Source organism: Pelodiscus sinensis, chromosome 11, assembly GCF_052426305.1.
Source record: "Pelodiscus sinensis isolate ZL-2025 chromosome 11, ASM5242630v1, whole genome shotgun sequence".
Classification (NCBI taxonomy): domain Eukaryota; kingdom Metazoa; phylum Chordata; order Testudines; family Trionychidae; genus Pelodiscus; species Pelodiscus sinensis.
In genome coordinates, this window is record NC_143062.1 from 15824516 (window position 1) to 15839629 (window position 15114).

General features: G+C 48.6%; 2 protein-coding genes across 6 annotated transcripts in view; one reads left to right on the plus strand and one right to left on the minus strand.

Moving 5' to 3' along the window:
- The window catches only part of TOP6BL (TOP6B like initiator of meiotic double strand breaks), a 43212-nt gene extending 39129 nt beyond the window's left edge, over positions 1 to 4083 (minus strand). The window contains exon 1 of the mRNA XM_075939261.2: positions 4005 to 4083. Within this exon, the coding sequence (XP_075795376.2) occupies positions 4005 to 4028 (24 nt within the window). The 5' untranslated portion in view covers positions 4029 to 4083. The remainder of the gene's footprint in view (positions 1 to 4004) is intronic.
- LOC102460367 (acylphosphatase-2-like) lies at positions 4052 to 14969 on the plus strand. 5 transcript variants are annotated; one of them, XM_075939279.2, is made up of 5 exons: positions 4065 to 4193; positions 5221 to 5315; positions 6648 to 6664; positions 12453 to 12562; positions 14389 to 14968. In XM_075939279.2, the coding sequence occupies exons 2-5, from the start codon at positions 5261 to 5263 to the stop codon at positions 14501 to 14503; spliced, it is 297 nt and encodes a 98-aa protein (XP_075795394.1). In that variant the 5' UTR covers positions 4065 to 4193; positions 5221 to 5260; the 3' UTR covers positions 14504 to 14968. The 5 variants fall into 5 exon arrangements, with proteins under 5 accessions (XP_089637248.1, XP_075795394.1, XP_006131666.1 ...); XM_006131604.5 differs by lacking the exon at positions 4065 to 4193 and adding an exon at positions 4800 to 4898; XM_089781122.1 differs by lacking the exon at positions 6648 to 6664 and having other exon boundaries at positions 4052 to 4193; positions 14389 to 14969.
- Positions 14970 to 15114: the final 145 nt, after the last annotated feature.

Consider the following 15114-nt stretch of genomic DNA (forward strand, 5'->3'; position numbering starts at 1 on the left):
AGGTTGTAGTTACGTGCTCAAGTCCATGAAAGAGTATCATTCCTGCCTCTCTACCTGCAGAGTGCACATGTGTACACACAACTATTAATGCTGGAAACTTGCACCTCATGATTCAGCATTTCTGATGCTCATAACTTACATGTTCACAAGGGAGAAAAATCTATTGGCTCTAATTACTCAGGAAAGAAGCCTGGACCTGTGCCTCAAGCACATGCCTAGGACTTCAGACACCAGGTTTACAGTTGCTGTGCTACTGACCTCGGGCAAGTTCCCACTGGGTGCCTGTTTCTTCTTCCATCTGTTGTCCTTCAAGACTGTAAACTCTTTGCGGGGTAAAGACCTTCTTGCTCACTAAATGGCTATCCAATGTCTAGCCCAGTGGCATTCTGATTTCAGCTGGGAATTGCAGCAGCTACTGCCACATTACCATCAACTGGGAAGTTTTCTATGTCCCTTTTTATTTTGAAGAGCTGTTACACCAACATAGCCCTCCATTCTGAAAGTAGCTAGCTCTACATCAGCCTCAGGATGCACATTATGGTCTGTCCAAAGCTCTGTAATGTTTGTTTTATTAATGTTCTTAGGTGCCTCAATTTAAACATGCTGAGCTTAAGACACTTGATTTTTCAGAAAGTCCCTAGAGCACTAGACATGTTAGAGTGTAATTGAATAGTTGTGTAACTGTATGAAATTGTAGTGGTTACACGACTACTCAATAGACCCAAGGGGTGGGCAAGCAGCCAGTGTGCTCCCAGCCCCACTCCCGGGGAGCTCCCTGCCACCTGCATTGCTGCCTCTCAATCTGTAGGAGGCAGCAGGTGGGGGCAGGAGAGTCCATGGAGCAAACATTTGCAGAGAGCCACTTAACAGACGGTTCCCCATGCACATCAGCTCCTGCCTACTCCCCTCATCTTGCACGCGGAGGGTGGATCCGGTGCTCCTGGGGAGATGGCATTTATGTCAGCTCCTCATGAGCACTGGCTCCCACTCTCCCTCCCTTGCTACCTCTGATAGAGGCAGCAAGGGACTGGGGAGTGCATGTAGTCGACAAGATTAACCGATAAACTGGCTTAAAAACCGGCTTCCTGTGTAGACCGGATCTGCCTGCCACCCTGCGTTGCTGCCTCTGATACAGAGGCAGAAGCTTGGGGTGGCAGCAGCCTCTGTCCACAGAGCACCTGAGCTCCCCACGGACAGAGGCTGCTCTATGGCAGAAGCCCCTATCTGTGGGGAGCCCAGCCCAAAGATGGAGGAGTTGCACTGGGAGTATGATTGCTCAGTGCTCCAGTGTGAAACTAGACAAAAGCCTGTTAAGAGTATTTGCGCTAAGATTAGAGGCAAGAGCAACTAGGGTGATGTCATGGTAGGCATCTGCTATAGATAACCAGACCAAGAGGATGAGGTAAATGAAGCTTTCTTCAAACAATTAACAGAAGTTTCCAATCCCAGGCCCTGGTTCTCATGGGGGATTTTAATCACCCTGACATCTGCTGGAGAGCAATACAGTAGTGCTCAGACAATCCAGGAAGTTTTTGGAGAGTGCTGATGACAACTTCCCAGCTGATGACAAATGCTGGAAGAACAACCAGGTGCCAGGCTCCTCTTGACCTGCTGCTCACAAACAGGGAAGAATTGGTAGGGTAAAAAGTGGGTGGCAATCTGGGGAGAAGTGACCATGAGATAGTTGAGTTCAGGATCTGACAAAAGGAGAGCAGCAGAATGCAGACTTCAGAAAAGCAGATAACTAAGCTTTGATCTCCCACCCCATTGCACCCCTTTCTCCCAAGTTCCAGGCTAACGCCCTGACCTCAAGGTCACTGGCCACCTGCCCTCCAAAAACCCATGTAATCTGTATCGAATTGAGCACCCAAAAATCACTAGACCCTGTTAAAAATCTCATCTAACACAGTCTTCTTGCAGCTCCCTGGTCTCAGTCTATTATTTCCCCTGCAGACCCAACTAAATACTCCGAGGGCTATACATGCTTTTTCATTTTAAACACACTGCTAATTCTCCCTAACTGGGCTGAAGCTAGGAAGAAATCACATTTTCTCATCAAAAGTCGCATAATTATGTGATTTCTGAGACCACAACAGGAATCTGTCAACAGGATCAAAACTGTAAGTACTGCAGTCAAGAAATCTCCTTATTTCTTGCTGCTCTTCTCACTTGGATCCTGAAGTCACACTCTGGTCTATATAGTTAATATATATTTAGGGATAACTTCTGTGAAACAAGCTACCAAGTCCACTATGGATTTGCTGATTTTAGATGGAAAGAGCTCACTAGAGTTCATGTTGGAGTTCATAATTTCACCCAAAATTACTTCTGAAATATTGTTTTCCAAGAAAGGAGCGGGTACCATACACTAACTGAGATCAATGCCAAATGAGCAAGATCAGAGTCATAGTTTGAGCCTCAGGTATGTGGAAAAGACCATTATAATACTTTTTTATATGACATGATTTTATGGGAGTCTTTTTGTCAGAAACCAGTCTTCATATGATCCCCAAATGGGACCACTAACCAAATCCCAGGTACTCATGAGTAGAGCTCTACCAAATTCACAGTCCTTTTGGTCAATTTCACAGCCATGGCATTTTAAAAATCAATTTAATTATTTCAGCTATTCAAATCTGAAATTTCACGTTGTAATTGTAGGAATCCTGACCCAAAAAGAAGTTGTGTGTGTGTGTGTGGGGGGGGGGTTGCAAGGTTATTGTAGTAGGGCTGCGGTACTGCTACCCTTACTTCTGCACTGCTGCTGATGGCAGCGCTGTCTTCAGAGTTGGATAGTTGGCCCAGAGTCGAGCTCTGAAGGCAGAGCTACTGAAGTGAAGAAGCAAGGGTGGCAATACCATATCATGCCTCCCTTATTTCTGCACTGATGCCTGCAGATCAGGACCCACAGTCAGCAGCCACTTCTCTCTGGCCAGCCAGCTAGGAAGGAAGCAGCTTAGAAGAACGGGTATTATGGTATGATACTGCTGCCCTTATTTCTGCATTGCTGCTGGCAGGACACTGCCTTCAGAGCTGGGGACTCAGCTAACAGCTGCTGCTATCTGTCCACCTAGCTCTGAAGGCAGTGCAGAAGTAAGGGTGGCAATACTGTGACCCACCTCTAAAATAATCTTATGACTCACCTGCAACTCCCTTTTGGATCATGAGCTCCAATTTGAGAAACTTTGATCTCCCCCATGAAATCTGAAAGTATAGGGCAAAAGCACTAAAAAAAACAGATTTCACAGGGGTAGACCATAGTCTTTGATGCTTTTTTTTTTTATGGACTGATTTTGACAGGGTCCGAGTCATTAGGCACAGCACATTTCAAGACAATCCAAAATAAACATATGGATTTTAAAGCACTTCGAAAAGTTGTCTGGAAGACTGGAAGGGTTAGTGGGTTATGTTAGGGTCACCATAGGTCAGTCAGCCAGAGGAGGATGGTGCAGTAAAACATGGCACAGATTGGCGAAAGGAGTGGATTTATGTGGCTAGGGCCGTGAGGATGGTAACCAGGTCCTGGGTGTGGGAGTGTGAGGGTAACTGCTCGCAGGGGCGATGGGGATGTGTGCGCTGCAGGGGGCTGTGTGCAGGCTGAAGTCCAGTGAAGGAAAGAAATGGGAGACCCTGAAAGACCTGTCTAGAGCCTAGTACCAGAGAAGATACCCACCGGTCAAGCACATGCTGAGAGGCAAGGGGTGCGTAGGCCGGGCTGGAGGGCAAGGCCTATAGTGACATGCACTCCAAGCCAGTTGGTGAAATGCCTCCATCCCCAGCTCCTCACACCCCTCCCCGAAATGACATCCCTGACCCTCTGGTGCCCCCAGAGACCCCGGCACCCTAACTGACCCCCGCAGCCCCCAATGTGCCTCCCCTCACCTGGCCCCACAGCCCCCAAACGGGCCCCCACGCCCCAAATGACCCCACCCCACAACTTCCGTTAAACCCCCCCAGCTGACCCCACAGCCCCGTCTCCTCATTCACCCTTCGCCCCTCCCCACCGTGCGCGTGGCCGCTGCTGCCATTACGCCGTCTCGTCCTAGTAACTCTCATTCCCGCCCAAGGGAGCCTCGGGAGCGCGCGCCCGTCCTCTCCTTCCCCGCGGGAGCGCGCGCCGGACGGCAGCTCTGTACCCCGTCCGTCTCCAGCACCCCACCCCCCACCGCCCTCCGGTCCGATCCAGCCATCAGGTCTGACCCTCCCCCCCTCCTGAGCCAGCCCCGAAGTCCCACCCCATAGCCAGGTCCCTCTCATCCAGCCCTGTGCCCCCAGCCACATCCACAGGCTGCTCCCCCATCCCACCCCGCACCTTGCTGAATCGCCCCAGCTCCCAGCCCCCGCAGCTAGTCCCCAGCTCCCTACCCTAATCCAGTCCCATCCCTTCACTGAACCTCCATGTCCCTGCCCTCAGCCCAACCCCAGTCACTCCCAGCCTTGCCCCCCAGCCTTCCCAGTCTCCAGGACCAATCTTCCAATTTATTCCACTCCAGACCCTAATGCCCAGCTCCACCCCAGACCCCACGCCTCTCACTCACCACACACACATCCTCCCCTCCCCCAAAATTGCCCAGTCCTCCCAGCTTTCCAAGGGCAATTGAAATCCAGGAGGGGCAGCATAGGGCAGGTCTGAAATAGGTGGGAGGGAGCTGGCACTGCTGCTGGGATAGATGCCAGTGTTGCAGGATGGGGTTACCCCTAGACTGAATATGAGGGATACCTGGCACTTATACTGTGCTTTATAAAAGAGGGCAGTATCATTAGCTTCACTTTACAGATGGGGAAATTGAGGCACAATGAGGGGAAGTGACTTGTCCAAGCAGCCAGCCAGTGGCCAACCCAGGAGGAGAACCCAGTGCTCCTGCCAGTGTCTGGTACCGACACTGGTGTTGGGTCTGGTGAGTGGGAGGCAGGTTAGAACTGGGGTGAGTGGGCATTGCAGGGGGGGTTCTAGCATGGATGTAAAGGAGCTGGAAGGGGGGAAGCCAAGAAGATGGTGCTGAGTATGGAGGAGGAGGGGTTGGCTGTGGTATTTGTGAGTGCAACGGGAGAAAGTTGCCCTGGCTGGGTGCAGGGGTGGGGGTGGCAAGAGTAGTGTGGTCTGCTCTTTCCTCACTGTCTAAAGAGGGCTCAATTTAGTAACAGGCCAGAGAGAGTGCTGCTTGCAGCAGATCACATAACAACTACGCTGTGCTGCAAACTCGCTTTCACTCCCACCAGCTTCCCATCTGCAGCCCTTCACACTTGTCCATGCCGTGCCATGGCTTCCTCAGGACTCTGGACCTTGGATTATGAGGTCTACGGGGATGTGCAAGGTAAGTGTGCTGAATTTTGCACCATTGCCCTGCGCTGCACTGACTCTGTTGCAAATGGAGAAGATCGTTCCTCTGCTGGCTCCAGCTAGGGAATGCTGCAAATAGCTTGTGAGAGTCTTTGCCCCATGTCAATCTCCGTAACAGCAGGGACAGCTGCTATTATGCCGCAGGGCCGGGAGGGTTTCAGTGAGCCCCAAATGAACTGATTGAAGCCAGTTCCCCAGGAATAGGGGACAGGGAGCAATTCCAGAAACACCAATGTCATCTTGAATGGTGTGTGCAGACATATTTCTGAGCATGGGGTATGGGCTGTCTCCCTTTGTCCAGATCTGGGCAGACTCCACCTGGGCTATTCTCCTCAGATTGGCAGCCCCCCTCCCCCCCCCAGGAGAAGAAAACAGAGATTTCATCCATTGCACATTGTAAAACCTCTCAGTAGAGTTTTTTCATGCAGGAGGGAGTGGGAGCTAGTGGATTGAGGTAGAAGCTGAGGGGGGCGGAGCAGGGGGCAGTGAGGCTGAGAGTCAAGACTTCTGGGATATAGACCCAGCTCTTGTCATCTAGTGATCTCTTGGTCGCATGGCCTTATCTCCTCATTTCCAACTGCCCCCAAGTTGGAGGCACTAGGGTCTGTGCTACCAAACCGAAGGGGGGCTGGAGTCAGTATTTCCGGTTTCTGTTCTTTGATCTTGGAGGGAACAATGTGTCATGAATAGATCACTGGACTGGTCATCCATATTCTAGTGTTCTCTTCCTAATTCTGCCACTGATTTGGTGGGCATTCCTGGACAACTCACTCAGCTTCACTAATATATTGGATGTTGTGAAAACCCATTCATGTCTTAGCCTGATGCAGGATGATGACAGGGTCTGGTGTTTCATTTGCATTCATACTGCAGATTGTGAAGTAAATTTCACACTGCTCTAGAGTTGTAGGCTCATTGGGAGCCTTTGGAACTCATTGCCACGATAGCTAAAATGCTGAGCAGGAGGAAAACAAGAATTAGATGTTCCCGTGGATAATAGGAATATCCAGAGTTAGAGCAGTACATTTCTCAAAACAAATGAGATGTGACAAAGACAGACCCCATCATACTCCAGGTCATGAGCTCATGGAAGATCAGGTGGGTGCAGGTTATTTCAGTGCAGCAGGGTTTTCTGCACTTTTTTTCTGAGCAGTTGGTGCTGGTCAGTGCTAGGATCCCAGGATAGATGGCTCCTGGCCTGATCCAGGTTGGTGGTTCCTGTATGACTAAGAAGCAAAGCTGGCATTTAATTATCAGCATTTACTGTCTATTTGCAACTGACTCATTTTTTCTCTCTTCTTGCCAGGTGTCTTCTTTAGAAAGGTAAGGGGGCATGTGAGTGGGTATGGGGGAAACACATGGGCTTTTAGAGCACAGCCCATTGCTTGGTCACATGGCCTTAACTCCTCATTTCCAACTGCCCCTAATTCAGAATACCCTTCCAAAGCCAGAAGAATAGTGATAGAGATGTAGCCGTGTTAGTCTGGTGTAGCTGAAACAAAATACAGGACTATGTAGCACTTTAAAGACTAACAAGATGGTTTATTAGATTATGAGCTTTCGTGGGCCAGACCCACTTCCTCAGATCAAATAATGGAAGAAAATAGTCACAACCATATATACCAAAGGATACAATTTTAAAAAAATGAACACACATGAAAAGGACAAATCACATTACAGAACAGAAGGGGGATGCAGGGGGGAGGGAAGGAAGGTGAATGCCAGTGAATTAATGATATTATAGGTGGGGAAGGAAAAAAGTCTGTGAGTTAATAGTATTAGAGGTGATAATTGGGGAAGCTATCTTTGTAATGTGTAAGATAGCTGGAGTCTTTGTTAAGTCCCGTGCGGAGAGTGTCGAATTTTAGCATGAATGCCAGTTCAGAGGATTCCCTTTCAAGTGCAGATTTGAATGTCTTCTGAAGTAGGATGCAGGTTAGCAGGTCATTGAGACTGTGTCCTTTCTGGTTGAAATGACAAGCAACTGTTTTTTCTTTGTGATCCTGTCTAATGTCTGTTTTGTGGGCATTGATTCTTTGGCGAAGTGTCTGAGACGTTTGTCCAATGTACATAGCAGACGGACACTTTCGGCACATGATAGCATAGATTATATTTCTGGAGGCGCAGGAATATGTATTCTTGATCTTGTAACTCACTTGGTTAGGCCCAATAATGGTGTCAGCAGAGTGAATATGTGGACAAAGCTGGCAGCGGGGTTTGTTGCAAGGGCAAGTACCAGGGTTGGTATTAGTGTGGTATGTCCTGTGGTTGTTGGTAAGAATCATCTTGAGGTTAGGTGGTTGTCTATAGGAGACTATGGGTCTGTCTCCCAGAGCTTCTTGGAGTTTAGTGTCCTGTTCCAGTATAGGCTGTAATCTATTGATAAGGTGTTGGACAGGTATAAGTTGGGAGCTGTAGGTGATGACAAGTGGTGTTCTATTGTTGGTTTTCTTGGGTCTGTCTTGTAGTAGATGGTTTCTAGGTATTCGTTTGGCTCTTTCAATTTGCTTTTTTATTTCTCCAGGTGGGTAGTTGAGGTTTATAAATGCTTGGTAGAGATCCTGAAGTTTCTGGTCTCTGTCTGTGGGATTAGAGCAGATGCGGTTGTATCGAAGGGCTTGGCTATAGATGATGGATCGTATGGTGTGTGCTGGATGGGAGCTGGAAGCATGCAGGTAACTGTATGAGTCAGTGGGTTTTCTGTAGAGGGTGGTGTCTAGTTTTCCATTGTTGATTTGTACTGTGGTGTCCAGGAAATGGATCTCTCGTGTGGAATGGTCCAGGCTGAGGTTAATGGTGGGGTGTAGGTTGTTGAAATCTCTGTGGAATGTCTCCAGTGTTTCTTGGCCATGCGTCTATAACCAAGAGGCAACCAGACAACTCTCCAACACCACATTTTACAAACCTCTCTCCTTTGATCCTACCTCGGAATACCAAAAGAAATTACTCTGTCTCCTTAAAAGCCTCCCTACAGCTACTCGGGAACAAATCCACACAGAAACACCTTCTGACCCCCGACCAGGATTTTTCTATCTGCTTCCCAAGATCCATAAACCTGGACACCCCGGACGCCCCATCATCTCTGGTATTGGCACACTGGTCTATCCAGCTATGTAGACTCTCTCCTTAAACCCTACGCAAACAACACCCCCAGCTACCTCCTAGACACTACTGACTTCCTAAGGAAACTACAAAACATTGATAACCTCCCCAATAACACCATCCTTGCCACCATTGATGTAGAAGCACTATACACCAACATCCCACATGAAGACGGATTACAAGCTATTAGAAACACTATCTCAGAGGACACCACTGCCAACCTGGTAGCAGACCTATGTAACTTCGTTCTCACCCACAATTATTTCCAGTTTGAGAACAACTTATACCTCCAGATCAGCGGCACAGCCATGGGTACACGCATGGCCCCACAGTATGCTAATATCTTTATGGCTGACCTAGAACAACGTTTCCTCAACTCCTGTCCCCTTTTACCCCTTCTCTACTTACGCTACATCGATGACATCTTTATGATCTGGACGCATGGCCAAGAAACACTGGAGACATTCCACAGAGATTTCAACAACCTACACCCCACCATTAACCTCAGCCTGGACCATTCCACACGAGAGATCCATTTCCTGGACACCACAGTACAAATCAACAATGGAAAACTAGACACCACCCTCTACAGAAAACCCACTGACTCATACAGTTACCTGCATGCTTCCAGCTCCCATCCAGCACACACCATACGATCCATCATCTATAGCCAAGCCCTTTGATACAACCGCATCTGCTCTAATCCCACAGACAGAGACCAGAAACTTCAGGATCTCTACCAAGCATTTATAAACCTCAACTACCCACCTGGAGAAATAAAAAAGCAAATTGAAAGAGCCAAATGAATACCTAGAAACCATCTACTACAAGACAGACCCAAGAAAACCAACAATAGAACACCACTTGTCATCACCTACAGCTCCCAACTTATACCTGTCCAACACCTTATCAATAGATTACAGCCTATACTGGAACAGGACACTAAACTCCAAGAAGCTCTGGGAGACAGACCCATAGTCTCCTATAGACAACCACCTAACCTCAAGATGATTCTTACCAACAACCACAGGACATACCACACTAATACCAACCCTGGTACTTGCCCTTGCAACAAACCCCGCTGCCAGCTTTGTCCACATATTCACTCTGCTGACACCATTATTGGGCCTAACCAAGTGAGTTACAAGTTCAAGAATACATATTCCTGCGCCTCCAGAAATATAATCTATGCTATCATGTGCCGAAAGTGTCCGTCTGCTATGTACATTGGACAAACGTCTCAGACACTTCGCCAAAGAATCAATGCCCACAAAACAGACATTAGACAGGATCACAAAGAAAAAACAGTTGCTTGTCATTTCAACCAGAAAGGACACAGTCTCAATGACCTGCTAACCTGCATCCTACTTCAGAAGACATTCAAATCTGCACTTGAAAGGGAATCCTCTGAACTGGCATTCATGCTAAAATTCGACACTCTCCGCACGGGACTTAACAAAGACCCCAGCTATCTTACACATTACAAAGATAGCTTCCCCAATTATCACCTCTAATACTATTAACTCACAGACATTTCCCCTTCCCCACCTCTAATATCATTAACTCACTGGCATTCACCTTCCTTCCCCCCCCCCTGCATCCCCCTTCTGTTCTGTAATGTGATTTGTCCTTTTCATGTGTGTTCATTTTTTTAAAATTGTATCCTTTGGTATATATGGTTGTGACTATTTTCTTCCATTATTTGATCTGAGGAAGTGGGTCTGGCCCACGAAAGCTCATCATCTAATAAACCATCTTGTTAGTCTTTAAAGTGCTACATAGTCCTGTATTTTGTTTCTTCCAAAGCCAGTGTGAGCAACTGTGGGCAGGGAGGAGGAACCAGCCAAGTTGGAGGCACTAGGGTCTGTGCTACCAAACAGAAATTGCTGTCATGGCTCCCAGATCAGCAGTAATATTTGAAATGGGAGCCACCATCAGGAGCTGCTTGCTGAAGAGGATAGTCTAAGGCAGAAGGGGACCAGATGGTCTCTTGGCCTTGCAAGTGCAGGAGGCAGTTTAGAGGAGAAAGGTCTCAGGTGACAGAGCATCATTTTTCGGGAAGAGGAGAATTCCCTGGTTGAGAAGCATGCACACCTCTATAGCCATGCAACCCACACCATGAACATTTTTGAAAGGCCCCAGTGTGGTTTCTCAGGAGTCTGATGCAGTGAATTTAAGTGTTCAACATCCTGTCCCAGACACCCTGCCTTCTGGACATTGAGGTTGATTGGTGCAGATCTCCCTTGGAAATGTTTTTTCACTCAGTGTGTGGTTAGACTGTGGAATTCACTGCAACTCTAATGAGGCTGAGAGCTAAACAGGGTTCACAGAAGGATTGACCATGTCTGTGAGTAATGAGAGAGTCCAGAGTTAATATAGTAAATACTAAGTGATAGAAATGGAGTTTGAGAGGGATCTAAAACTGTTGGCTTCAGGGCATGAGTCAACATAAAACTGTTGGGCTACGTCTACATTGGCCCCGATTACGGAATAAGGCTGCAAATGTAGCACTTGGGACGAGGCAAATCCACGGGGGATTTAAATATCCCCCGCGGAATTTGCATTTTCATGGCCGCCGCTTTTTTCCGGCTTGGAGATAAGCCGGAGAAAAGCGTCCAAACTGGCACGATCCTCCGGAATAAAGCCCTATTCCGGAGGATCTCTTATTCCTACTTGCAAGAGGCAAATCCGCAGGGGATTTAAGTATCTCTTATTCCTTCTTGCAAGTAGGAATAAGAGATCCTCCGGAATAGGGCTTTATTCCGGAGGATCGTGCCAGTCTGGACGCTTTTCTCCGGCTTATCTCCAAGCCGGAAAAAAGCGGCGGCCATGAAAATGCAAATGCCGCGGGAGATATTTAAATCCCCCGCGGATTTGCCTCTTCCCAAGTGCTAAATTAGCATGCCTATTTCGTAATAGGCAGCCAGTGTAGACACAGCCTTGAGGTCAGGAAGGAACTTCCCCAGGGAATAGGGGTCTTGCAGCTTACTCAGAGCAACAGGGACTGGGTTGCTGCTGGAGATGGGATACTGGGCTACATGGGCCCCTTGTTGTGATTCTGTCCTGTGCAGTCAGTTGCTGTGCCCCCTCAAATAGTGAAGAGTCTGTTTTAATCCGTCACCGTCCTCCTACTTTTCAAAATATTAATGATAATAAATAGTGTTTTGGATGAGATGCTAGTTAAGGAAGGATTTTGAAACATTTATCGTGTGTGGTGGTGGCACAAATGTAGGGAAGGGAATTATTCTAACCTAAGCACACACCAAACCAAATTTTTAATCTCTTTCCAACGTTTACTAGAGTAAAGACCAATGGGTATAATTGAAGTGTGGGTCACGTGATTGGAGCCAAATACATCACAAATGTAGGCCCAAGAATTTGCTTCAACAATATGCTGGGCCTCTTCCTTTCTGAAGCAGGAACAATCAGAACCATGAATACAACCAGCCCTCATGATTCTTGCCTTGATATACAGGATCCTGCAACTTCACTGTATGAGATCACTGTGTAGAGTCAGGGCCAGATGCAGGCACAGGTGGATAGAGAATTGTGCCTTGGGCCCCAGATACTGGAGCCATCCGATTACAGTAGAATCTCAGGGCCATTAATGAAAAAAAATCAAGTTTATGAGTCTTCCATTGGAAAGACAAGGTTCAAAACATGCTCCAAGTGTAGCCAATGCAGGACCATCTGCTTGAGTCTGAGACAACAACCAGGAATATGGCTACCCCTTTGCAAAGTCATATAAGAGCTGGGAGCCTTGTAGAATGCAGGGCAAAGCTTGTCCCAGCCCTTTCCCTGGAGTAAAAGCTCCCCCAGGCAGATGGGATGGAATCCTTCTCCTCAGAGCTGTGCTCCCACATGGGTATTCAGGAAGCAACATGCTGGACAGTGTATACTCAGGCTGTGCCATTCAGCCCACTGGGAAGGAGTGGCTGTATGTGGAGTCTGAGGCAAATGCCCATTGGCTCCACTCAAGGCCTTGGTAACCCAGTCTCTTCCTCTCCAGTACACAGAAGATCAGGGCAAGAAGCTGGGGGTGGTTGGCTGGGTGAAGAACACCCCCCGTGGGACTGTGACTGGGCAGGTTCAAGGGCCCAAAGAGAAGGTTGAGATCATGTGAGTATCCACCAGGCTTCCTAGCTTGCCAGTTGGCACAGTATTAAACATGGATGGAGATCACCCTTCTGAGTATCTGAGCAGGAGGAAGTGACTAGCTAGCAGGCGTGGGGTTGGGGGATTGTTTTCTCCCTCTAGTGGTGGGGTAGGGAGTTGCTGGCATCACTCCAGGTGAGGAGAACAGACAGGATCCCAGTCTTGCTCCCCAGATGTGGAGATATACAGAAAAGACTCCTCCTTGTATACCCCCAGCTCTCCCTTCACCCATGTACATCAAACACAAGCTGAACATATTCAGAAGGCCATTTGTAGCATAGCTGAGCACCTGCCTCACTCTAAGAATTCTCAGCTTTTTCCAACCACCTACTAATCAGCTGTTCTCTGTAGATTGAGTTGGTGCTACATGCCCCTATCCATCTGAGATCACATCCTCCGTGACACCAGGTGCTGCCCATACCCCCACAACCTGATGCCCAGCATTGCAGAGACCCTCCTGAGTGAGGGTCCTCCCCCTAATGCTGGGTGCAGCACAGATCCCCTGAGATCAGGGCCCCATTATTCTCGGCATCACAGAAGCCCCCAGACTGAGATCAGAATCCCATTGTATGAGGTGCCGCACACCCCTCTGACTGCACAGACAGTGCCTGCCCCCCTCCTCCACATTTCAGTCCAAACAGACAAATCATGGCAGTGGAAACAGGCACGGAGGGGGGAAGGGACTTGTCCATGTTCAGTGGCTGCACTAGGAATAGAACCCAGGAATCCTGTGACCCAGCAACCCTTCCTCTGGGCCATGTGAAAATTCCCAATCCCAAGAGCTCCCTGACATTCTTGAGATCCCCAAGGTGGGAAACATCCCTTCATGAATGCACAAAGCCATTTTCAAATACCTATGTTCTCTCCAGTGATCTGCAGACCTATGGTGTCAGCCACTCTGGGAGGGGAGCAAAGCTGATCCCCCTCCCCGCTGGGAGAGAAGGGGTTAAACCCTGGGCACAGGGAGCAGGATCATAGACTGAAACGTTCCCCATTTGAAACCCTTCTGCCTCTAACTAGGGCAGTTCCCCTGGTGCTGCTGCCCTAGCCAATCAACACCTGGGAAATCTGGGCCTTGGCTTGTCCCCAATTAACATCCCCTCCAAAAGGGACCTGAGAACATGCCTGATTAATTCCTCTCTTTGGGGGCCATAAAGACACTCATCTCCTGTGGCAACCGGGAAGGGCAGGCGGGGCAGCTTTCGTAGCAACCAGCTCCGTCATCTTCAGAGCGATGACAACCAGAGGCAGTTTCCATAGCAGCAAGTCCCCTTTCCATCACCTTCAACATTTGAAGACAGAGAGAGAAGTGGAATTGTTTCCATAGGAACCAGACTCCCCCCCCCCATTTCTGCCACCTTCAGGGCTTGAACAAATTGGGGCTGCTTCTATAACAACCAGTCTGCTTCATTCCCCCATCCCTTTTCATGAACCAGATAATGTAGGAGGGAGAGGGGGAGGGGGAGGCAGGTTCCATAGCAACCACTCTCCCCAATCTTTGCTTCAGGTCCTGGAAAGAGATAAAAGAGGAGGCAGGTTCCACATGGAATTTACAGTCCAACCTTGTCTGTGTGGGATCATGGCTGGGTAAATGATAGCTATGTAAATAGGGAGCCAGGATTCCTTTGTCCTCCTGTCCCCAGCTCTGAGATAGAAGTGGTGTTTAATGATTAGAGCAGGGGGGCTGGGACTCTGGGAAGGGAGTAGGGTCTCATGGTGAAAGCAGGGGGGCTGGGAGCCAGATTTCTCCTTATGGATGCCTTTATATGCTCTTTCCCCCACCTTCACAGGAAGAACTGGCTGCACCGTGTGGGAAGTCCCATGTCTCGCATTGACCGGGCTGTCTTCTCCAATGAAAGGGAAATCTCCACCCTGGAATTCCCAAACTTCACCACCAAGTACTAGAAGGTGGGACCAGGACCACAGTGACCCCTTGCGCCCTCCTTGGGGGACCAGATGACAACAACCACTGCTGGCTGGCTGCAGCTTCCGGGTGGAATACCTCCCCTGCATCCCAACCTGGCCACTGAGAATATCTTCTCCTGCTGCTCCAAGATGTCAGAGTGTGGGCCTGGCTCCTAGCAAATGAATCTGTGCCAGCTTCTCATTGAACTTCTATTTCTCAGCAGGGGCCTTGGCCACAGAGCATCTGAAACTCCTGCAGCCTGATGTCTGCCTCTGCATAAGGTCCCATCCTGTGACTTGAGTCTCACCCCACATCTGCTATGCACTGGTACAAATAGCTGCTGTGGCCCCTAGTATTTAATCCACCATCCCTGCAAAGAGGATGCCATCTATTCCACCCCTCCCATCTGCACACTGTATTTCTGCAGAGAGGCTCAGTAAAAATGACCTGAGAAAACAAGAAAGTTAATGCCTGTCCCCATGTGTTTGCTTCCTGGGTCAATAGGGTCAGCCTGGGTGAATTTGAAAATACAAAACCAAGGGGGATGGTGTTCTCCACTTGGTTTTTAGTCTAGAAATAACAGCGTCATGCCTCATTTCCCCTCTCTCTG

What these genes read in the sequence shown, in the direction of transcription:
- LOC102460367 (XM_075939279.2), top strand. Translation starts at nt 5,261, where the DNA reads ATGGCTTCCTCAGGACTCTGGACCTTGGATTATGAGGTCTACGGGGAT. An exon ending in AAAGAGAAGGTTGAGATCAT is followed by an intron (nt 12,563 to 14,388) that starts GTGAGTATCCAC and finishes CCACCTTCACAG; the next exon opens with GAAGAACTGGCTGCACCGTG.